Source organism: Cynara cardunculus, assembly GCF_001531365.2.
Source record: "Cynara cardunculus var. scolymus isolate 2C chromosome LG 14, CcrdV1, whole genome shotgun sequence".
Classification (NCBI taxonomy): Eukaryota; Viridiplantae; Streptophyta; class Magnoliopsida; order Asterales; family Asteraceae; genus Cynara; species Cynara cardunculus.
In genome coordinates this window covers 3226140-3251947 of record NC_037541.1, presented here as the reverse complement: position 1 = coordinate 3251947, position 25808 = coordinate 3226140, and the positions used below count along the sequence as shown (strand labels likewise).

The window sequence follows — 25808 nt, the reverse complement described above, 5'->3', positions numbered from 1 at the left end:
TTTTTAATTTAATTTAAGTTTAATAATGAAATAATTTATTTTTGGTTTAATAATATAACATTTTATAAAGATAATAATTAAGTATTTTGTTAGAACTCAATGATTATCCTAATTATATTTTAGATTTTTTATATTTAAAATGAGATGTTTATCCTATATTGGATTGTGTTTATCTGCAGTTAGTTACGCGAATTCAGTTATGGAATGAAATCGGATAGAGATGAAATCGTTTAGGGATGAGCGGGTTTAAGAGATTAAGAGTTTAAGAGTTTTTAAGAGTTTTAGCCAAATGCATTATAATATAGTATAGATATATATATATATATATATATATATATATATTACATACATCATTTTATTTTATTCTCCAATTTATTAAGATAAAGTTTGAAACATGTAAGAATTACTTCTTATTGTCTTATTTTATTTATATTAAATTGCATTTTATTTTGTTTCAGTTATTTGTAATGATTTTTATATTGTTATTAATAAATTCTCAACCTCAACTTTCAGTGTTTTACAATTTTGATTAAAAATTTGTTTTACATCAAGATTTAATTATGTTATATAGACTTGAGGTCATATGAGACCAAAGGTTTTTCATAAGACCATAAGACCACTTCTTAACCCTTGGATTAGATCTACAATCTGAACATTCATAATCACAAAATTGTCGCGATACTTCTCAATAATCACAAAATTGTCACCTTGCAATTTTAGACCATTAGATCATTAGCTTATAAAGTTGATCAATGAACATAAATAGATCTTACGGGTCTCACGAAAAACCATTAGTCTCACGTGAACTCAACCCATGTTATATATGTTGACATTTTCCATTTTGTATTGTATGGAACTTTGTATTGCCCACTTTTTCATGCATAATATTTAGGTATAAATCATATAAACTGCAAACATTAAGTAACATTATAAAACAATAAAACAAATAAAAGAAACTTATCATCGTCTTCTTCCCTACAATTACTCTTCCGTTACATTGTACATGAGCAAGGATGGGTGGTGAAAACAGTGAACATATCCATGAACATTGTAAACAATTATGAATCCCAATAAGTGAACATATCCATGAACATTTTGAACAATCATAAATGGTTACAAATGTAGATGGACAAGGATGGGTGGTGAAAACAGTGAACATATCCATGAAGATTGTTGACAATTATGAATCCCAATAATTAAACATATTCATAAACAAAAATATATACAATTAAGAGTAATTAAAAATTTAGGCCAGCTTGACAAGGACCAATCCACCTAAGGGGAACCAATCAGTCCCCAAGCAGGTCCAAGTATCGGTGATTAGACGTAGGGTTTGCTCCTTTCCTCTAGCCTCACCTCCCCTATCCCACTAGATCGGCTGAAAGGAGTTGAAGATGTGGTGCACTCTGTAGACATGAAGTCAGCGACTGAAGACGAGAAGTCGGCCAAGTAGTTACTTTAAAAAGGCAAGCTGTAGGAGTAGGCAGTTCATACTTATCGGTAGTTCCGTAACAGGTTTTTTCAGACGTTTTCTTACATACCCTTCTTCTAAAAGTTTTCATTGCAACATCTTTTACTATGAAAATGTTGAAAAAGAACTTTTATTTTCATTTTTAAGTATTATTTTATATCCAAGACAATACTAAGATTAAGCTACAATTGGACGTCGAGTCCCTCGTGAAGCTTTTGAAGATTAGGCTACTCCAAAGTAGCAGTGGAGAGTGGAAAATAATCATTTTTGATAGCACCTCATGTTCACACCTAATGACTGGTATGTCATTCCAAACATGTTAAAGATGAACACGATGAAAGACATAATAAGATGTTCATTACGTCCGGAGGAATTAAATATTTGAAAAGAGCCAAATTTTAGGAAAAATGTAACTCCTATATTATGTCATCATTTATTAAATATTTAATAACCTAATAACCATGAACCAATATGGATTCCTATTGGACCATTTTGGTTTATACAGTTAACACAAAAAATAAGGTTAAAAGAAGATGACACTCCTACATACATAATATGTAAAAACTTAAACTATGTACAGAGAGCCATCCTTGATTCCCCGATGGGAATGAGGATGAGAATGAAATCTTACTGTTTGACGAGGAAGGTGATGGGGATTGAAAAGCTGGAATGGGGATGTGGATTGCAATTCCCAGTACCCCCGACCTCGTTGCCATCTCTAACCCCATACTTGTGAATTCAAATTCATCCAAATATCTTGATTTTGGAAACACAAAAATGTATATTATAAAAAATTATTTCTCTAACTATAATCATTTTTGGGGAGTTCTCTAATGTTATGTTTGACAAACTAGCTGATGAACAAATACATTTGATAAAAACTAGTTGATAAGCTAGATGAAAAATGTAAAATAACCAAAAGGAAAATCTTAAAAATTAATCAATTACAACATGTAATAGTATAGTTAAAACAAATCCCTAAATAATATAATATGTTAATTAATACAAACAAGATAATAATAAAAATTACATAATATAACATGTTAATTAAAATAATTTCAAATTGATTATGTATAAAAAATCATCATTGATTTGTGATTTTAAATAATCATTACATATAATATGAATAAAAATGATAAACTCACATATCTAATTAATTAATAACTTTTAAAAAATATATTTGATAATTGAATTAAATATTTTGTTAAATTCATTAAATTAACATAATTTTATTATCTATAAACAAAATAAGTATAATTTTAATTTTTAAATAACTTATATAAATATTCTTAAACTTTTTATATTTACTTTTTGATGATTAATTGATATTATTAATAATAACTTTAAATAATTAATATTAGTATATATGTACAACTAAAATTAATTAATAACTTTTAATTAATATTTCTTAGTATTCATTTTTAATTAATAGTAATAAATATCAACTAACCTTAATCAGAATTATAATTGAAAAAAGTGTCAAAAAGCCCCTAAAATGTTATTTCAAATAACGTTTCAATAAACTAGTTTATAAACTACTTTTTACCCATCTAAACAACGCTTTTAAATAAACTCAAAAAATAAGTTGCTTATGTTAGACAAACAGAACCTAAATTTCGAGAATTATGACACCTTCTATTCTATTTTCTTCAATTTATTGAGATTTAAAATCCTATTAGTTGTTATTAGTTGGTTCATTGGTATTCAATTTTTTAACAAGTAGTTTATTTGAATTATATTTAGACACATTTCTTTGATATTTTTTTTTGATTAACCTGGATATTCAACCCGCTATGCGAGCCGACTAATTCCAGGACGACCACCTGCTTTGCAGATAGCCCGAAGTCATCGCATTTGAACCTCCGTGGCCACAAGCAAATTTTTATTCCTCCTTGGATTTGAACATGAAACCTCCGGGTACTTTTGACCTTTAAAGCCAAGCTCAAACCAATCAGACACCACTCTTATGGTTTTCTTTGATATTTTTTATGAAAATGCAAATGAAGACACAACAAGACTCTATCTCTATCTTATCTATTTTGCTTATGTATACTTGGGTAAAGTTTAAATATGGTTGTTTATTGTATAAATCCTTTACTTTTGTCTTTTCCAATTCTCAAACAAAGGTTAAAAGAGTCATTTTATACCAAGTTCAATGTTGGATAATAAAATAATAAGTTTTTTAAATATTATTGTAAGGGTTTTAAAACAAAAACTCATACAAATATATATTAGTATGATTAATTTTATTCGGTTTTTATTTTTATTTCAATTAAAAATATGTTTTTACATTAAAACAAGAGGAAAATGAATCACCAATAAAACAAGAATTAAAGAATAAAAGTAAAATGTGAACAAAATGTAATTAAAGACAACTTCAATTCAATTCAATGGCAAAGTCATCAAGGTTGCACTTTCAAGTATACTTTGATGCAAATTTTCCATTAAAATTTTTAGTAGTATCAATACAGGTGTGACTCTGGGCTTGCTTCCATAGCTGACTTCCTACTTCGGTCAACATTTGGACCAGACCTGCTATGAAGATTTGAACTTCTCCTTATTTTTAAAATCACCATGATCAACTGATGAAGAAACGTTTTCAAAAACAATAAATAGAACCACTTGGGTTCGTTAAAAACATACTAGCTGAAGGTTCTTCTATAGAAAAAGTATCAGACGATAATTTCAATAGGAACAATTCTAAAGAATAACTGTTAGATGCTTCTAATTCACTAACCTCTCTCAAGAGGCCTATTATCAACAGGACATGGACTTTTAAAGAAGAAGTGAAGACGAATACTGAAATAGTGAATGATACCAAAGCTACGTGGGAAGATATCGGGGTCTTGTTGTGATCAGATGGTTGGTCAGACATGAGAAATAGAAGTCTGATCAATTTTCTAGTCAACAATCAATATTGGACTGTTTTCTTAAGACTTTTGATCCGTTAGACTATGTGAAGATGCATAGAAGTTATTTGAATTGTTTGATGGAGTCATTGAAGTTATTTGATTAGCCACAACCTTTTTGACATTGGAGAATATGTTTAATTTGAAGCAACAGCCAACAACTACAAGCTATGTTTATTTCAAATGAGTGGTCAAACTGTGTATGGATGAAAAAGCCAAAGGAAAAATAATAAAAGAAGATTGTTATAAATGAGAGAACCTTTTGGCCTAGTGTGGTTTATTCTATCAGAACCACAAAGCCCATTGTGCATGTTCTTCGGATAGTTGATGGTGAGAATCCTGCGATGGGATGCATTTATGGGACAATGGATGAATCAAAGAAAAAAATTGCAAAGAATTTGGATGATGATGTGACTTCCTTACAAGGAGATTTGGGACATCATCAATTCAAAGTGGGACCATCAGTTACATCATGATTTACATGCAGACGGATACTTCTTGAATCCTCAATTTAGATAGACTCCCGGTAAATCTAACCATCCAGAGATCACAAAGGGATTGTTTAATTGTATGGAGAGGCTTGTTAAAGATGATGCCACATATAATGAATATTGAAAGTCAACTTATATGACACACCTTCCAGGTATAATGAAGACCGGAGTACGCTCAATCAAGTCCACACGAAAAATCGCCTAACCACAGGGAAAATGAATAGCTTGGTGTACATTATGTACAACAAGAAGATGAAACATCGATTTCTCAAGAAGGCGGCACAGAAAGGGAAGAAGATCCATTAATTGTTGAAAACCCCTCTTTTTTTTTTCTTTTTTTCTTTTTTTTTTGTAAGGGTGTCCGGGCCAAAGCCCGACTAATCCCCGGCAAATTTGGAGGCTAAACATGGCCTCAATTAAATGTCGCCAACACTCCTCTCCCAAGGCTCGAACTCGGGTTCATGACTATGCCATGCCCAAGCCTTTACCACTAGGCTGGTAGGTCTTTGACTGATGAAATCAAGATCCTATAAGGGATGAAGGGTAGGGTTCAAATTCAAGAAAAAGAAGTACTGACTTAGAAGATGAAGATGATGATCATGGTAATAGTTCAGGGACTTCATACAACACATAATTTATTGTTCTCACGGTTCTCAACTTTTTCATGATTTTCAATTGATCATCTCTCTCTAGCTATTAGCATATGCAATTCAATGAATCAGTACAAGTATTATATGGTCTCTCAAGCCATATTCTTATTCAACCTTTCCCACAATAATACTCAATAGTTGTTTCACGACGACAAATCCTAACGAAAAAACGACATTGTAAACAACAAAAAATCGATATGTAGACAAAACCCTGTAAAGAATATCATTGCACAACGCCTTTTTGTCATCAGACCACCTTCTCTCGTCTTTTCTAGCTTCCGTGATGGTTAGTTCATGAGTTGAATAGGGCACACAAGTTTTAGACCGTTAATCATTTTAGATGTGAGATGAACGGTCACGACTACTTCTTTCAGAATCTTCTTTCTTCCACATCATCTCCATTTTCTGAAACCACCTCAACGGTCGGACCTGAACCACAATTTTACACCATGACTGTGTGCGCTACACAAAGCAAAGCAATTCTTGTTGCACCTTTTACGGAGAGAGATGTACCTTCCAACGCCTCCTACGGTTTATAGAATAGTAGGTTGATTCCAACCGAGTGATTATTTTCCTGAACGTCGGTCTCTCCTCGGGATTCTCATGCCAACACTCTTCAATCAACCTGTGAAAGAGTTGCAAAGATTAAGAAAAAAAGAAAAGAACGCTCGTTAACCTTTTATATTCTTCATAACCCCTCATGAGCTTTATAATCTCATTCCCAAAGACAGGTATCAAAGGGTATTTTGGTCATTACACATATTGTCAGGATTTAAAATACAAAGGTCTTCTGAGGGGGGGGGGGGGGGGGGGGGGGGGCTGTATAGGAGGGTATTTTGGACATCTACACTAATATTCTACTAGAAATCAGCTTCAGATTTCAAACTAGATTAACGAACATCAAACCTCCATGATTCAAATTTAATCACAAGGCAAACACATCCAAAACAAACTATGCAAGAAGTAGGCAAAATAGATTCAATTCAATGGACATATTGATTGTATATCTATGAATGTATACATTTATATTGTCTGGGAATATTTGTACTTCTCAACTGGCAAATAAAAACTAGGCCTTGGGGCTCCCCTCGATAGAACGCTAGTTCGAGTCTCATTAGGGCCACTGGAGATTTTCCTGACTATCATCTTCAAGACCCTATGGGATTAGTCAAGGATGGCTTAAGCTGGCCCAGACACCCATGATTACCGAAGAAACATTGATTTTTCAACAATAATATAACTTCAATAGACATAGGAAATGGATGTGTTCATTTATTACAAGGTTAAATATTGGTTCATAATCCCAAACTAGCTACGCTCACTAAATGGCAAGGGCGGACCCACTATAGTGCACATGGAAGCAAGGGCCACCTCTTCATTCCTCCGTTGTAGTGTAAAAAGTTTTAGGGTCGGGAAAGGTGCCAACGTATTATTTTGTTAGGGGGCCATCATATATATTTTGAAACTACAATAACAACACAAGTTTCTTTTGGCAGAGTCATTTGCATAGTCTCTTCTCCCTTCTAGGCACGGATTTGAATCCCATTTGTATCATTTTCTTAGTGTTTAGCTCTTAATTTCAGGTTCATTATGTTGCTAAAAAGAATTTGGAATAAAAGACTCGAACAAAGGACATCACACGAAAAGCAAGAAAATAACCAAAAGGCTAATGATGATTTTGTGAAAAATATCCATAGCTTCTTTTCTTATAGTCAAATGGTGCCACCTCTCCAAAAAAAAATCTAGGTCCGCCTCTGCTAAATGGTGCCACATAACACATCAACATGAACATGAGCAATTAGTACTTATTTGTTATATGGTTGATCCTTCCATTTTTATTATAGATGTGTATAGTAGAGACCTACCCATTATAAATTACCAACCAATTAATTTGATATAAAAACCAAGTAAATTGCAACATATATGAAATAATGGAGAAAGATAGGAAGATCAAGTGAAATGAAGTAAGTAACATAAGAAACAAAGCACATTCTTACACAAGAAATGCAATTAAAATAACAAATAGAGGTCACGTACTCTTTAAGACCGTGGGCATAACACTTTGATGGAGCATTAAAGGGAGGGCGTTGGTTCGCAACATATGCTTTAGGTACCTCATCTTCACTCATCATGAAAAATGGTTGGCAGCCTTCAATCATCTTCAGCAGATGAAGAAAACAAAGGATTAGAAGATTACGATTTGACATGACCAGTGGAAACTTGTCAATAAATCACATTATAACCAAGAACATGTACAAACTATAAATGGCCAAAAGATTAGCTAATCACAACTTGACATGACTAGCGGAAACTTGCCAATAAATCACATAATAACCAGGAATATGAAGCAATATATATATACACACACACATATATAGGGTCGGGTCAACGGAAAACAGGAAAAAATGAAAAACTGAGGAACACCTGGTAACCATTCACCTGGACGGTATGCACATGTGCATACAAGTAATTTGTAAGCAATTTGTCCGTGATGCACATGTGAATCAAAACCAAGAAACAGCTTCAATTATTTGAATGGTTACGTCCCTCAATATATATATATATATATATAGAGAGAGAGAGAGAGAGAGAGAGAGAGAAGCAATTTAAGCATGTTATATACTCTGACTCATAAGTATCCTTCTCAAGGTAGCAAAAGGGAAATTCTATTTTGGCAATTAGGGGTTGGTGGATGGCATCCTGCTCTACGACTGTCTTTTCAAGTCAAAATGACAGCTTCCAACTTCATAATCAATGTGAATTGGAAGTTCTCCAAATATTTGTAGCTACATAGAAGGCTTTTAAATATTTGTGCAAGAGAAGTAAGACCCGTAAGATACAAGTGAAACTTTTGCCCACGACTGGGGTATAAATATGAGGGGAGGCTCATAAATTAAGCTTCTTGCCATTTTGGAAACCTGAGAGAGAGTTGAGAGAGTCTGTCCGGATTGCTTACAATTAACTTGGAATCTGAAGTTGGATTCAATCTTGTTTTCAAAGATTGCACAAGGTGAGTGGTTCAAACTTTTCATATGATTTTACACATTCTGTATATCAAATTATGCATTGAAATTTGTTGACCGGAGTGAGAATGTCCGGTCATAGTATTGACCAGACAATGTGTTAGTAAAATGTGAAACTATGATCCGGTCATAGTTTTGACCAGAGAAGTGGGAAACCGGTTAACGAGCCGTCCGGAGACGTCTAGTCTGGCTAGCGTGCAGTCCGGATACGGCCTAGTCCGGCCCAGCATGCCGTCCGGATACGCGTTCCATCCGGTTGTAGTGTCGTCCGGATACGCGTTCCATCTGGTTGTCATGTCGTCCGGATAAGTGTCGTTTTATCGTTTTATCATGTCGTCTGGATACGGCCTAGTCCGGCTAGCGTGCCGTCCGGATTCATCTATGATCAATGTTTTGGAAGCGTTGTCCGGTTGGGTAATCTGGCCAACGCATGACCGGATATGAAATCCGGCTAAGTTTATTGTGTTGACCAGAAAAGTTAATATTTTATTCAAAGGTGGATTTTGTTATTGTCATATTGTTCTTTTCAAAATGATAAAGGAAGAGTGTACAATATTCATTTTGAAACTGTTTCTGGTTAAAATTATAGATAATGTTCCATCAATACGTTTGTGACTTCGGTTTGTCCTGATTGGGAATAATCTGTAAATTTTGATGAGGAAATAAGAACGGCATATCAAGGAGAGGTGTACTTTAGAATAAGGGTGGCATATCAAGGAGAGGTGTATTTTGGGATAAGGATGACATATCAAGGAGAGGTATACCTTTGGATACAAGGGTGGCATTTGTGTATGTGTTTATTGATATAACTATTACTATTATATCCTTTAAGATTACGATGGCTCTAAGTCCTTATTTCTTTGTGATTTAAAGATTCAGAAACATGGTTCTTATTGGAAATAATAATAAGGATGTTATTGAGGAAAAGATAATTGGCTTTTGATCAGAGGTTTTGTATAACCGTGTTTTAGATGAAAATGTTTAGAGATGAGTGATGTGGAACCTGAAAGGTTCCAGCCTGATTAGCTTAATATGTTATTTATAAATTCAAGTGATTGGCTTTGGAAATCAGAGAGGTATTGGTAAATGTGAATTACATGATAAATGCTAATGAAATTGCAGTTAGGAAGGGAAATTTTGGTTGCCTAATCATAAATTTGGAAGATCAATCAACATGAAAAAGACGTATTTAAATTGTTTTATGTAATAGCCTGGTGTCGCAAATCAGAAAAGAGAGGTGCAAAACAAAACTAACAACTTAAATAACAAATAAAGTTCATAATTTGAATTGCATGATCAATATCGTCACATGATATGTAGTTCATTCACAATGGCTTAGTGGAAAGCCATAGAAGGTCAGATTATATTTCACTATTGATCAGATATGTACACACCAAACAGCTTGGTTCCATTCAGAAATATGGAACTATCTCTACAATTAGCCACTAACAATGAAACCAAGTGAACACGGTATATTCCACCCAGGGGTGGAGTCGGGTCGCCAGGAGGGGGGCATGCAGAACAGACCTCTACCCTCAAAAGAGTAGAGCGGTTGTTTCCCTTAAGACCCCCGGAATTAGCCAATGTAACGAATACTTAAAAACAGATCATACATGAACGTTTGTAGAATAAAATAAAAGATTATAAAGCCATACCTCTTGTAAAATTAAGGCAAATGAGAAAACATCGACTTTGGTATCATAGTCTTCATTTCTAAAGACCTCTGGAGCAACATATCTCCCTGTTATAGAAAACAAAAAACTCATAAACTCAATATGCATTATGCTAATCCACATAACTTAAAATAAGAACAAAATGTTCGCACTAATCTGTTGATTTTTGCACTGTATGTGTTTGCAAACGGTTAAGAGTGTTGGTTGTAGGTACTAGGTAGCAGTTTATTTTTCCTTGTAGTTTCGTATCTCGAGCCAAAAGCTCATATGTATATAGTACATACATAGTTTAATCAGTAATATACAATATGCATTTAGAGCAGAAGATCTTCACCGCTCTACTTCAGCCATCTCCAACCACCGTAGTAAACTTTGATATGGCAACAGATTCATATTTAATTTTCTCCTGTTGTTCCCTGCAATTTCGGTTTTCCTATCATCTTACTGGGTTGGTCAAGCCATGGGTTTGTTCGGATGCTCGTTTGATTATCCGAATCATTCATTCTTTGTCGGACTAGAATGTTGGTCGCCACCCTTCCTATCTGGATTAGTCTAAGGTGCCGTTTACCAAACGCTTACCCGAGTAAGCACTTACCAAGTCACTTTACTTTAACGGATGAATATGTCAAGGACTAAGAATCTTACCCGGTAAGAGCGAAGGCAAGAATCGAGAGTCTTACCTGGTAAGTAAGGATGACGACTCTTACCATGGTTAGCGCTTACCGGGATAAATTGTTGCATACGATGCATTTTAGTGAATAAAATTTTACCCGGTAAGTAATCGATAGTGTTGAATTTTACCGATAAGTGCTTACCGGATAAGTGTTTAGGTAAACGGCCCCTAAGAATGTTAATTAAGGGTAAGAATAAGCATAATTCATCTGTGTTGGATCTGTTTCATTTGTTCTTTCTAAACCTTCTAATCTTCTATCAGGCTTAATAAAGCACACTGGATAGAGTGGTCCCCTTATAATATATAAACATATCAATATATACATATACATATACATATATATATATATATATACTTGGCTTGTTGACACTTGACTGATGATCCTCCAACTAAGGTTACGAAAGAATGCAGCCTTTGGAAGATTATTGGACACCGCATTACTTGAATGATTAGCATCCATGACATCTGCAGTTGACTGGGAAAACTATATTTTGCAAATCTAAGAAGTTATAACTGGGTGCTAATGATTTGTTGTGCAAATCTTATCCGTTAGGGCCCCTCTAGGGAAGTATCTAAATCTACTAACTTCTGGGGTTAGCAGTCATTTGTTACTTCTGATTTTCTACTGAATCCTTTAGGAGGATGCTGATATTAAGGGGCTGTTTGGTTAGTTTTCCATTAAGTCCTATATGGATAAAGTTATCTATGTGGATTAATCTGTCTGTATAGATTGGGGAAGTTTTTGTTTGGGAGGATCTTTCATTGGTAGGAGTATGTTTTTTAAGTGGAAGGGGCAGGTTTGGATAAAACTTGGCTTTCTGCATAAAGCTCCCCCTAGAAGCTTACTGAATAAGCCACTTTCTATATCATTAAGCCACTACCAAACGGTTACCTATAACTGACCAAATAAGCTATGATTCCCATTAAGCTCGTTAAGCTGCAAATAAACAGACACCAAGCAACTTGTGGGTTTATTGTTCAGGATGAGGCTCGAAGGTTTGTTGTCAGTTCATACGGCCTTAAGCAGCAACACATGGTTTTCCCGTTTCTCTCTAGTTCTTGAGAAGCATGGCATGATACAATGATCAGGAGTTGTTTGTCATTAGGTGTTCTTCCAAAGTAAAAGTGGTAGACAAGTCTCATGATCGGTCTACATGGATGACATCCTAATTACTGTTAATAACTCAACAGGGATTAACAATCTTAAAGTCAAAAGAAAGATCTAGACTTTAAAACATTTTTGGTAATAAGGCTACTCAATCGTGAGCACTTCATCTATCATTGGAAGTATGTCATATATATTTGATATTAGTGAGTCATATTATGCCTTCCTCACATTTGAATCATCAGGTAATTGTTAATGCAGTCTATATATTCACAGAGACACTTTAGCTTCATCACATTATGTAAGCATGGTTTAAGGGTATCAGTACAATCTACAAAGTAACACTCACAGGTAGTGTCACTATAAGACATGAGCTTTTCCTTTTTGACTTTCTCCGTCACTTTCACCAGCTCACTGATTCCAAAGTCTGCGACTTTTAGATGTCCAGAATCAGCCCGCAAAATGTTCCTGTTTTCTTACTCGCATAAAAAAAATGAAAGAATTCAACAAAATTAAGAAGAAACAGACTGCAATATTTTTCTCATGCTAATGCTATCAGACATTAAGTAAGAATATAGAAGGCAGGTACATCAACTTTGTAGCAGAACTTACGAAGGCTCTAGATCCCTGTGAATAATTGGTTCTGGTTTATTCTCATGCAAATAGTTCATCCCCCTAAACAATACCAATAAAAACACCAATTAAGACTTCCAGTCAGTATCGTATTACAGATCATATCAAAATTTGGTGCTTGGCAAGTTCAACTTCTCATGAGCATGAAAGGCACCCAAAACAAACTAAAGAGTAAATTACTTTTTTTTGTCCCTGTGGTTTGTTGAAAATTGCTACTTTCGTCTTTATACTTTTGAAATTACTATTTTCATCCCTATGGTTTACAATTCATCGTTGTTTTCGACCTTATGGGTTACAAATTACAATTTATTGTTGTTTTCGTCCTTGTCGTTTACAATTCATTGTTGTTTCCGTCCCTCATACTTAAAGGTGGGAGTTCGCCTTAGAGATGAAAATAGCAATGAATTGCAAACCACACGGACGAAAACCGTAATTCAAAACTACATGAACGAAAGTACAATTTTATACAAACGATAAAGACAAAAAACGTAATTTACTCTAAACTAAAAATAAACCTTTAATCTTGGTTGGATCTTTTTCTGGATCTTCAATTATGAAAAGACCCACTATATACTTTTACATGCGACTTCTATCGTCATTTTTAAAAGAAAATGCTAAATATAAAACATGTGTATGCCACACATAACTTCTAATCATGGGTGTTATTTCCATTATTACAATTTTTGTAGTTCCAAAAGTGCTATCTTGCATGAACAAGAAAAAACAAGATACGATAATGCATGAAAACTGATGCAGTATGAGAAGTCAATCATTTCACCATGAATATAAGCAATGCATGATAATTCTCCGTCAACAATTCAGTGTGATAGAACTTTTTGCTGTTTCTAAAGAAGTCATTTATAACAACAATATATCAGATACAACCGTATGAAGTTCTAACTTCTTGCTGAGTTCTCTCTCCCCTTTTCTTTTGGCCTTGTTTTTTATCACTTAAGGAGAGCTGGTTTTCCAATGAAAAGAATTGTGAGGAACAATGTTTGATGAAAACATTAGTGTGTAATTGACGCAAAGGAAATGACTACATTAACATTCATTTAAATGTTAATTAGAAAACCAATAGCAAGTTTTTGTATGTAGCCCCTGATGATGAAAAAGAGCCTAAGTGCCCAGGAGGACCAGATTTCAAAAGTCCAGTGGTGAAAAGAAGTACAGTCTTGGTACTGCATGTTGATACCCCTGGTTAATAGTACATTTCTTAAAGAAGTATAGTTTCCAATATGAGTAAAGCAGAAGTCCTATACCAAGCTGTGAGATGTAAGCATCTTAAAGCAGAGTAAGGGCCTGTTTGTTAGCAGCTTAATGAGCTTGATGGACTCACAGCTTATTCAGTCAGCTATATATGACTGTTTGGTAGTGGCTTAATGATATAGAAAGTGGCTTATTAAGTAAGCTTCTGGAGGAGCTTTCTGCAGAAAGCCAAGATTTTTCCAAACTTACCCCTCCCAATTAAAACATGCTACTTCCATCTACGAAAAGACCCTCCAAAAAAACCCTTTCCAATCAATACAGCCAGATTAAACCACACAGACAATTTTATGCATACAGGACTTAATAGAAACCAACCAGACACCCCCTAAGCAGAAACCACCAGAAGTGGGATGGGAAAGCCAACTGTTATCGTGTTTCCATTGGGTTCAAAGGATGATACTGGTTCATAAAATAACAAGATCTAGGTATAACTGGTAAGCACTTGGTACCAGAATTGATGGGAATATTAAGTTTGCTTATGAAATACGTATCAGATGAAGTTTTCAGTTACACAAGCTAACCAGAGTTGTCATTGCTGTTCTAAATGGGAAACCCCAAACGGAATAATGTTTGATTCTCACTCTATCCTCTGGCTGATATACAAATTACATACGAAGGAAAACTCTTGCATTTTGTCACAAACAAGGCATCCCCAAAACCACTTACCACACCTTAAAAGGTTGGCATCATTAAGAAAATGGCATTGCTTCAAAGATATATGTTGTGTAGTCCACATAAATGCCGCCAAGTAACATCCAATCTCATGAAAATGGGAAGGAGAAGAATGCATAGTTTCAATTTTAATTGTGTTCGGAAACGATTAAGTACTGAAAAACGTATTACTATGTAGATAAAAACAAAGGGATAGTTAAAGTAAGACATTGATAAAGGACTGGATAATCTAATCAGTGTTTATTTTAGCAAACATGGAAAAGGACAAGTACCTTGCTATATCCATGGCATATTTCACAGCTGTGAATGGCTTTAGTGCCCCTTTCCTCTTCAAATAAGGACGAAGATCACCCTGCAGTATATGCAAAAATTGATATAAATGAAGACGATATGTAATTATGTATGCATTATGGAGCCTATTAGTAAGCTCAACACCTAGTTGAAGAACACAACTACGGAAAGAAAATAGCTGTAGACAATTATTATTTTTCTATATAAACACTCTAAGAAAGAACGTCAAAAAAGGGAATTAAGTTGGAAAGTAATGGCCTTGGTTTACGATTAGGGAAAGGTAAACCTTTGGTAAATATTCTGTCACGATCATCATTGGACTACTTTGGGTTACAGCACCCAGAAACTGAACCACATTTGGATGTCGTATCTTCTGAAGTAATTCGAGCTCATCCCTAAAAGCCCTCCTGTTGATAACCCGCGGATTAGAAAAGCAGATAACTCTATTAAGTTAAAAATCACATAACATATTGTTGGTAAATGAACAACCCACACTTTGTCCTTATCGGTAAAAAGTTCATCTCCAAGCTTTTTAACTGCAACTTTAGTTCCACGCCACGAAGCTATGGTGAAGGTACCCTGGAAAGTTCCAACGCACATTCAGCAGAGGAACATATACAACATGATAAAAAAAAAACAACAATTGTCAGGATAGCATGATCAGATCAGCTATGCCAAACAGCAGATTGAGTTGCCCTAGTTCTAGAGCTCCAAAAAAACCGTATATTCCAAAGAAAAGGTCTACATCACTTCTTTTTATAAAATAAATAGTTTTGGACACCTTTTCCAACAAATACAACTTGAATAATTCATCATGTACCAGTAGATGTCAACAGTTAATCCTCAAGTACATATAACATTATATAATTTTAAATGTTGTTTGGTGACACGCTGAAAATATAACTTGAACAGTTAATCCTCAAGTACGTAAACATTATATAATTTTACCCGTAAACCACCCTTCGTAGGTAGATAAGTAATTTTATAGGATCTTTTGTATATGCACATGCAACAAGGTAATAGATCAATGCAGAATATTCATATTCTTCCAAAAAGGATTCAAGTATTTGTTGTTCAGAAAAACGAGTTGGTCAACATCAAAACTAACCATATGTGGGTGAGTTTAACCAAGTTACTTACTATCCCCTGACTAGAAAATTTTGATTTACTGTTGAGTCAACAAGTATGATAACAAGTTTTGCATGGAGTCGATTAATTTCAGAAGTCACGTTTGACTAACCACAAGCAATGACCTCAATAAAAGAATGTTTGACAACGGACTTGGTACAACTGCAATAACTGAAACAAAATATTTGTCACATAATTAACTATGTAAGTCATAAAATTACTAGTTATAAGCATTAAAACATAAACTAAATTCATTAACTATCCAATTGATGAAGCTGTTAGAATATTTCTTAGAATCTTTGTGCGGTTTGAGAGATCAGAACAAGCAAAAAAAGCATTTGTTGATCTTGAAGGTCGGTTTTTGGGGGGTAGGGTCGGATGTACTAAGGGAGGGAGGAGAATACATGCATGAATGAGGAGAAGAGGGAAAGAGACCAATTTTAGGGTGTCATTAATAAAACAAAGAGCAGAATACAGCACATACGCCTCGATGGAATTTCATGCCTTCGTACGCCTCAATGAATGCCTCATCCGTGGGAGGCATACACCTCCAATTCCACCGGCAGAAGCATAGACCTTGATCGCCTCTAGGCGTATGGGTTAACTGATTTTTAAAAGCATGGCCACAACAAATATACAAACGAATGGTCCATAATGTTGCATATTTTTCATTTGGGTAGTGAATCTAACGGGTGTTTCTTTTTAACCTATTAAGAGATGTCTCGAATTAGATAGCTGAATTTGGACCAGATACATGGGTGCCTTACATAATTAAATTAAGTAAAAAAAACAAACACCGGTAATGGTTTAGCGAAGAAACCAATAAGCTCATAGGGAAAAAAAACAAACAGCCCACAAGGCATTAAGAACAAAGAAAAAGCAAATCCACGAAATAGAAAGGATGCTAGAGTGGAAAGAACATCACCATAAAATTTGGTCATAATTATTAAGAACAGTTTTCAGATGCTGAAAATACACTGGGTATATAATTATCAATTAAAGCAAAATTAACAAAATCGTAGATCACTTGCCTTAGTAATGTCAACGCTGTCTGTGAAATCAAGTTCTTCAGCAGCGATTTCATATTCCGGAACTTCGCGGGCATTTTTTACGTGCATAGGAGCCATCTAAGCATATATAACATTAAAAAAAAGAGAGAGAAACAACCAAAAAAAACCATTAGAACACCCCCCCCCCCCCGATTGTAAGAATAGAGTTTGCTTTTGGTTTTCACCATTTTCTAATTTCTTTTTTGGTTTCATTTTCAGCCCACCCCAGAGCCGGATCTGGTGTATCATAAGAGATTTGCCTTTTTCACGGGATTCAGCCAATTGTATTGATCGTGGAATATCATTGAGAAAACTATTTTGTGATAAAAGACTTCCCCTTGTTGCCAAATAGTAAAATAGAAAATTTTAACTATATACAGGTGGCATAAAAGAGAGTGAATTATAACTAACAGTTAGAAGTTTATATAACACACAACAAGCATAAGAACTTACCAGAGGTTTGGCACCATGTTTCTCCAAGAGTTTGATCATGTCATAGTTCTTGTAATGGATTGCATCTGCCAGAGGCTGCTCAAGCAAATATAAGATTCAACGGCAAGAAGTCAAGGTGAAGTCTACGATGAAGACAAACATCAAGAGACAGAATATAAACAGTTGAGACACTTTTTCTCTCCCTTCGAAAGTATAAGAGTGTAAATATACATTTCTTCTTCTTGCGAAGTTTTACTAGCTTTAAAGCTTTTAATGCTCTTTTGGATTTCAAAACTATAACAAGACAGGCTTAAACGATAGAAGCATGATAAAACTAACCATAGGGAGCAGAGACGTTCTCAAATGGCCAAAGATGTGCAATCATTAATAAGACGCAAGGACTAAAGGAGAAGAAAAGAACCATCAACAATTACATGATAATATGAAGGAGAGGGTATGATGGGGAAGCTTTTAAGAACTATGCAGCTATTATTCTTTTTGGTATCTTAGAGATGGTAAGTCCGCAAGAATGGTGAAAACAAAGAGAAAACATTGCATTCACCTTCTTTTCTGAATTATTATTTTTCTATTTCTTATTTGATCTTTATTTAGGAACAGCAGAGTCATAGACCATGTAATTTAGACAGCATATTAGTGGGCCATTTCCGAATATGTTCATATTCCGGCACCTACGCATTGGTGTATGAAGTATCTATTGTTAATGCTGGTATCAGTTAGGAACTTCTGTCGTGTGATCAAACGAATGGTTGATTAGAAACCAATTCATTTTTCTGAGCGAGCAACCAAGGCACTGGATATAACCATTAGTTTTTTGAAATACAAGCGTTAAAATCATGTAAAACCCCATACTACAGTTGTTTATCACCAAAGGGTCTTTGGTACCCTGGTTACCTGTAGAGTCCAGCCTCCCAAGAGGTCATGGGTTAAAACCTCACCAAAGGTGAAGAGTGTGCATGAGTATTTGAGGTATATAAATACTATATACTTCATTTTCGTATATCACATTGTGAATCTTTTTCTATAATACAAACACCAACAAATATGTATAATAAGATTAAGATGCACAATAGAAAAGTTTTATAGCCATACTATGAGTTTGAAAAAATCTAGTACTAAGTTGTTATTTGTGGGACTTTATGCAAGCTTTCTAAAATAAAATAAAACAATTAAAACAGGAAAAGGGCTCAGTTAATTTTGATCAAATAAAAAGAAATTTCCACATTTCATCTTAGTACTAAACTGTTATTTAGGGGACATCATGCAATCTTTCTAAAATAAAAATCAATTAAAACAGGGAAAGGGTTTAGTACTTTAGTTAACTATGATCAACTATTAAAAAAACTAAAATATCAAATTTACAGAGTTCATCTAGTATTAAACTGTTATTTAGGGACTATATGCAATCTTTCTAAGATAAAAACCAATTCACACAGGGAAAGGATTTAGTTAATTTTGATCAACTAAAAATAATAATGAAAAGAAAGAAAAAAAAAAGCAAAGAGAGAGGATAAAGAGAAAAATGCAAAAAGCAGGATGTCACAGAAGCTTCAGTTTTATCATCGTCTTCTTCTACATCTTTCTCTTCCACCCAATTTGAAGTTATTCTTCATGACCATACTGAAGAAATAATTAATTCTTCTATTTCTCATCTATTTTGTCATATACAACACGGGTTTATATAGCTAACATTAACATAATCCATTCCTAAAATAGAAGAGGAATAGAAGGAAGGAAATAAGCGTAAAATAAATCTCTATTTTTCTACCGAATTTGGCACTCCCTCAAGCTAGAGAGAGTATATGCCAGTCTCGGCTTCAATATGAGGTCTTCAAAGTAAGATCTTGGTAGTGCTTTTAGTGAGGATGTATGCAGTTTGTTGTTTAGTTTTGACTAGGGGAAAAATGAGATGAGACAGCTAGCGAGCTACCCAAGATCGACTCGGTCAACACTCGACTCGAGTAGGCTCGATTGGACATACTAACAAGTCGAGTCGAGCTACCCGATACTCAAACTCGATAAGCTCGTGGGATACTCGAATTTATTTTAAATATAGTTAGTTTTATAATATAATTTGTAAAATATAATGTAAAAGATTAATAACAACTAAGTTAATATAAAATATCAATAGTAAGATAATAAATTAAAATTGGAAACTTAAAATAAAAAACAACCAATTTTAAAATTTTCAAAGCATTATAAATTTAACAAGTTGCTTCTCACAAAGCTAAGAAAAATATAAATTTGTAATTGGTAACCCAAATGTCCCAATTCCCAAATCCTAGTTCTTCCTGCTCATGCTACCACAGCTAACGCCTCTCTCTCCCACAATCCCAAAAATTGAAAATTCCAGCGATCCAGTCTAATTGCAAGAAATCAACCATCGATCGTCTCGCAAGCCACGAGTCTTCCATGATTTCTTTCGTTATCTCTGAATCAACCGCCGTTCCTCATCTCGACGCCGACGCGCACCGACCACCACTGCTGATAGAAGGTAACACGATGTCCATGTACACCTTTTTTCGTAGAACGGTACCTTGTTGTCATTGTGCTGTAATTTTCGCTGATATATCATGAACATACTGTTTCTTTTTTCCATATTTGATACCATTCTGGTTTCAGGCCGAAGAGGTCAATGTAGTAATTGATCCAAAAAAAATTCGAACTTACAGCTGCAAGGTCTGGTGGTGGTGGAGGTATTCATCAACCGATATTTTTTTATCTACACTCTACAAGCTCATGCCTTTTAAGCGAAACTATTTTGCCGATAAACCTTTGGTTTTTTATGTCAGTGCTCTTAACTAAATCTTCTTTGTATTTATTGTTTTCTATCTTCTCAAAATCTACTATTTTTAGTCATTTTACTTGCTTTTTATTTTCTCAAAATCTGCACATTTGCCAAGTCATTTTACTTACTATTTTTAGTTTTTAGCTTTTAGTTGGAATCTAATTAATTTGTTTATAATGTTTCTGTTTCTGTTTCTGTTTCTGAATATGGTAAAATTTGTTTCGCATTTTGGCTTACAATGTTTCTGTTTTGGGATTATATAATTTTTTTTGTTTGGAGTTTAAGTTTATTTAAAAATGCATTTATATTTCTAGAGATGTCTAATCAGCCACAAGAATCTTCTACGCCAGTTGGTGTTTCAAGAGATGAGGAGTTGTATGTGAATGTTGATGATGAATTAAATGATGGGGAGGATGTATCTATGGAGGTTAATGAAGAACCTTTTGAATCCCTCCCCCCCCCCTTTTAACACCACAAATAAAGAAGTTGAAGATGATATTGATCTCTTTTCAAAACTCTACGAGACCAAGAAGATCAAAAGTGGGGGATGAATTTCTTGAACCTGAAAAGATAAAAGGTCAATGGAAAGTAAGGTGTAAGTATTGTAAAAGTCCCTTTCTCTTTTGAAATTTAAGAGCACTACCCATATGCACCGACACTTGGAATCTTGTATGTTGAAAGTGAAGCATGTGAGCAACAAAAAATGATTAATTTGTTGCCATCTGATTCAAGGCGGACACAAATCAATTTGGATCGGTTATGTGTTTTACATAATGGTAAACTTGACATGTTAAAGATGCGAGAGGGGATAGCCCATTGGATCACTATGCATGAGCATCCTTCAGTACTGTTGAGGAATACCCAAATGAAACCATGTATCCCGAGTTACCATTCAAGCAGACTCTTTCAAAGTCTATGAGTTTGAGAAGGAAAAAACTATAAGATTTGTTCAAGAAAGTGAAACAAATAAGTTTGACTACGAATTTGTGGAAGTCAAAGCCACAAAAAATTGAATACATGGTGCTTACTACTCGTTTTGTGGATCTTGATTGGAAGCTCTAAAAGAGGGTGATTAACTTTGATCGTTTGTCTCCTCCATATAAAGGTGCAAACATAGTTGATTGCATCTTACCATGCCGAAGGGAGTGGGAAATTGAGGACAAAGTAAGTTATGATTTGTTTACTATATTTGTATATATGTGTTCTATTTTATTTATGATTTATGAACTAATAAAGCATAATCATTGTATTTATGTTAAGTTTTCACAATTTTCGTGGATGATGCATCTGCAAATGATTCTTGTATTACAATTTTGGAGGATAATTTTGAATCAAATGGTAGGCTTATTTGAGGTGAAAGATTGTTTCACATCCGTTGTTGTGCCTACATTCTTAACATTATGGCTCAACATGGCCTTCAACAAGTGAAGCACATTATCAAGAAGTCCACGATCCTGTTGATTTCTTAAACTACAGTCATGTGTGTCTCAAACGTTTTGGTCGTGAAGCATCAAAAGTTACTTCTTTAATGCAAGACACGTTGGAATTCAACATATGACATGCTAGTTTGCACCATCAAGTTTAGACAAGTATATTCTCAATATGCTTTGCATGACCATAATTATGATGCTTGTCTTGATGAAGAGGAGTGGAATAAAATTGCAAAATTGTTGATACATTGAAAATGTTTAAAGACACTAGCAACTCAACATTCAGTTTTGAATATCCAACTTATAACTTGTTTATTGATGAGGTATAAAGGATTAAAGTTAAGTTGGATAAACAATCTCAGTCTTAAGATGATTTTGTTAAAAGTATGGTAAAGAACATGAAAGAGAGATTTGACAAATAATGGGGGCAATGCAACATGTTGATGTCAAATGGGACCGTTTTGGACCCTAAATTGAAAATGAGGGTTGTAGAGATTGCATGCCCAAAAATGTTTCCTCCAAATTTAGCTCGGGAAAATATTAGTATTACTAAAGTCAACGAGGTTAGCTTTTTGATGAATATGTGAGGATGTATTCTTCTTCTATTGTGGACGAAAGTGAGGAATGTGAATTTGGATCAAATGCTCGTGAAGGAAATGATGGATCTGGTGGTTTAATTGAACTTTTGTCGGATGTTTTCAGTAGGAAACATTGATACCTTGTGTGAAATATGAGCTTGACATGTATTTTTCATGAGGGGTGTGTCTTCAGTCAAGATTACAAATTTGATGTCTTAGCTTGGTGGAAGAAACAATCAAACAAGTTTCAAGTTTTGTCTAGGATGGTTGTAAAAATCTCGGATGTTCCTATCACTACTATGGCTTCAGGGGCAACTTTTATGTTGATAGTCGCGTAAATAAATCCTTATAGAGCTTCTCTTTCGCCTAAAACAGTGCTAAGGGTGATTGATGTAGATCCCTCCATGGACTAAAAAAGAAGTATAAGGTAAATGTCTAAATATGTTTTAGTTGTTTATCTTCATTTTTATACATATACAAAAAAAATTGTTTTTATTGTAGGAGAATGAGAAACAACAAAAGGAAATTTTCATTCCATTATCGGAACCAGCAAATTGAATTGAAATGAGATCATGTTTAACTTGTATTTTGTTTTGTTCATGGATACACTTGGTTATAATCTTGTAATTTTCTCGACTTCGTTTCGATTTTGGTTGCAAGCATTAGTTTTATGGATTTATTTTGAATTTTGTCGTAAACTTTTTAATTTCCTGGATTTATTTTATATGTATTTTGAATTTATTTCAAAATTTTAATATTGTTATGCATTAAACGAGTTCGAGCTTGCTCTAGATCGAGCTTGATTTGAGCTTCAAACGAGTTCGAATTTAGCAAATTGCTTCCAAATTCGAGTCTGAGTTTTTTGCTACTCACGAGTCACGAGTTCTCAAGTCCAGTTCGAGCTTGAAAATGGCTATCTAGTTCGAGTTTGAGTCGAGTATATTGATCATGTGAGCTAGACTCACATCATCTGCACCCCTAGTTGGTGAGATCTAATTTCACCACTTCACTTGTCACCTTCTTAGTAATGAAATGTCGATCGATTTCAACATGCTTAGTCCTATCATGATGAATTGGACTTTTAGCAACGTAATAGTTGCCTTATTCACATCATTTGAATATCAAAGGTAAGGTGTTGACCGAGCTCATACAGAACTCGTTTGATTTGTATCCTTCATGAATTCCTTGAGCCAACCCTCTATAGTATGCCTCAGCACTTATTTTGATACTACCAACCCTTTCTTACTCCTCCAAGTGACCAAGTTTCCCCGCATAAAAGAGCAATACCTGGAAGTTAATCAGTTGCCATTTACATTTCCAACCCAGTCTGCATCTAAGCATATCCCAAAGTTCTGTTTTCTGTTTCTCTAAAGAATAATCCCTTCCTACGTGTCATTTTCAAATACCGTAAAATCTTGCATATTGTTGTGAAGTGATCTGGGATTGGGTTATGCATAAAGTGGCTAGCAACACTGACCACACACCCAATATCAGGTTTTTTGTAAGCAAGATTAGTGAGATGCCCAATTAGGGTTTAATATCTCCCTCTGGCACTTGTTCATTTTTGGTTCTCTAAGTCCAACTTGGAGGTTCTATGAGAGCATTCATGTTTCTTTTGGTAGATCAAGTATGTATTTCCTTTCGGAAATAATAAGTTAATAACACCTTTCTGCGACTAGAGTTTTAGCCAATCCTAAAAACGGACAACGGCTAGCGTTTTTGACTGAGTTGTAGATTCCATCAAGGGTGAGATGGCCAACAATGGTGAAAGGCTGGTGATGTAGAGAAGAGCAATCAAAGCTCTAATACCATGAACAAATAATACTTCTATTTTGGATCTATTTTGTCATTTACATGGGTTTATATAGCTAACACTAAGTCACTACCATAATCTTATCCCTTAAACAAAGGAGAAATAAAAGGAAGGAAACAAGCATAAAACATATCCCTCGTCTTTCTACCAAATTCAACATATACAAAATCTACTGTTTCAAGATGAAATTTTCAATGCTCTAATGAACATGATTCATGTACAACATGAGATTGTACCATACCATATCAATAAGATCCAACTTCGTATTTTAGCTTAATAGGTTCCATTTTTCCAGTTTAAAAGCTAAATTTTCGCTATGTATATGAAATAGCACGGTATCAAGGTATTCAATGATATTCCAATAAGACACATCATTGGTGATGTATGTTAGATATTGACATAAGATATTCGGCAAATTTATAGCTTCTCAAAACCAACCTATAATATATCAAAACAGAATTTCCAAGGTGTAGTTTCGATACACCAACATTGTGTATAATTCCTTCATCCAGCAAATCCCAGAAGGCAATAGCCATTAGGCATACATAAAAGGGCAAATCTATGGCAACAACTCAAAGCAAATTGATAAATCTTTTGCATACTTGATCGAAAAAATGTACCGTCATCAACGTTAAATCTATGATCAATGATCCTGAGTCCCTATCTCCCGTTCCCCATTTACCACAAATTCACAATTATCATGATCAATGTAACCAAGAAATCATTGATTAAATTGCAAAAGAGAAACAAAGAAAGTGTTAAAATCTTACCGTGCTACCCCATCGATCTTTGGGATCAACTTCCGCACCTCCTTCCAACAACAACTCGGCAACATCACAGAACCCTTGGCAAGCCGCCACATGCAACGCAGTCCGATTATCGATATCTTTAAAATTAACATCAGTTCCTGAATCCAACAGCTCCTTAATCCCATCCAAATTACCCTCACTTGAAAAAAACATTAGCCTAACCCTAGGATCAATCGCATCCAGCCCATCAATCTCTTCATCTTCCGAATCAGAACCCGAGCCCCGGTCCGGCGCCATTGACGACTGTCTCCCAAGCGTAAACCTAATCGGTGGTACTGACTCCATTTTTACCCCAAAAAAATCAAAACCCACTAACCGTAAGACAATTTATTGCAACCCAATCAGAGAAAAAACTACTGTTAACCGAATTCTTCAATTGAAACAATCTTGCACCAATAACAAATCCAATGCACGATGAGAGAACAGTTGAAAATATGCAGCTTCAAATGTCGCCCTTTTCGTCGTTGATGCAGATGTGATTACCAATTATTTGAATGGAACAGAGGAAGAATTGCGTTGAACGAGTGATGGAAAGTTCGATGACAAACTGTCGGCATTAAGGCTGCGCGAATACAGAGAAAAAACCGAGAAGATTAATATTTTTACTTGAGCCTCTTATGTTTAGTTTATATTCATAAAACATCCCTGATATTATGGTGATTAACAAATAGACCCTCTAGGATTTTGTGTACCCTTATTAAGTCCCTTAATATTGAAAACCAATACCAAATAATATTTTTATTTGGAGGGTAGGGGGATGTGTTGTGTTGTGTTGTGTTGTGTTGTGAGCTTGATTATTGTAATGTTTTAAAGTTTAATAATTAGTTTTGAGGTATTTAACAAATTCAATTATTATTTTTTTAGAATTTTGTTAGATTTAAAATAATTAGATTTCAAGGAACA

The 25808-nt window shown here is 34.6% G+C and overlaps 1 protein-coding gene across 2 annotated transcripts; it reads right to left on the bottom strand.

The window, feature by feature from the left end:
- Nucleotides 1-5529: 5529 nt before the first annotated feature.
- On the bottom strand, nt 5530-25422 carry LOC112526519 (integrin-linked protein kinase 1-like). 2 transcript variants are annotated; one of them, XM_025136829.1, is made up of 12 exons: nt 24867-25422; nt 17491-17565; nt 17020-17115; nt 15354-15439; nt 15147-15267; nt 14842-14921; nt 12608-12670; nt 12345-12463; nt 10200-10285; nt 7559-7680; nt 6035-6146; nt 5530-5950 (listed from the first exon to the last, which is right to left on the bottom strand). In XM_025136829.1, the coding sequence occupies exons 1-12, from the start codon at nt 25188-25190 to the stop codon at nt 5858-5860; spliced, it is 1377 nt and encodes a 458-aa protein (XP_024992597.1). In that variant the 5' UTR covers nt 25191-25422; the 3' UTR covers nt 5530-5857. The 2 variants fall into 2 exon arrangements, with proteins under 2 accessions (XP_024992597.1, XP_024992598.1); XM_025136830.1 differs by lacking the exon at nt 12608-12670.
- Nucleotides 25423-25808: the final 386 nt, after the last annotated feature.

Excerpts from the sequence above, each read along its gene's own strand:
- LOC112526519 (XM_025136829.1), bottom strand. The coding sequence starts at position 25,190 with ATGGAGTCAGTACCACCGATTAGGTTTACGCTTGGGAGACAGTCGTCA. Across the intron at positions 17,116-17,490 it reads AACATGGTGCCAAACCTCTG|ATGGCTCCTATGCACGTAAA; the intron begins GTAAGTTCTTAT and ends ATATATGCTTAG. Across the intron at positions 15,440-17,019 it reads ACAGCGTTGACATTACTAAG|GGTACCTTCACCATAGCTTC; the intron begins GCAAGTGATCTA and ends GGAACTTTCCAG.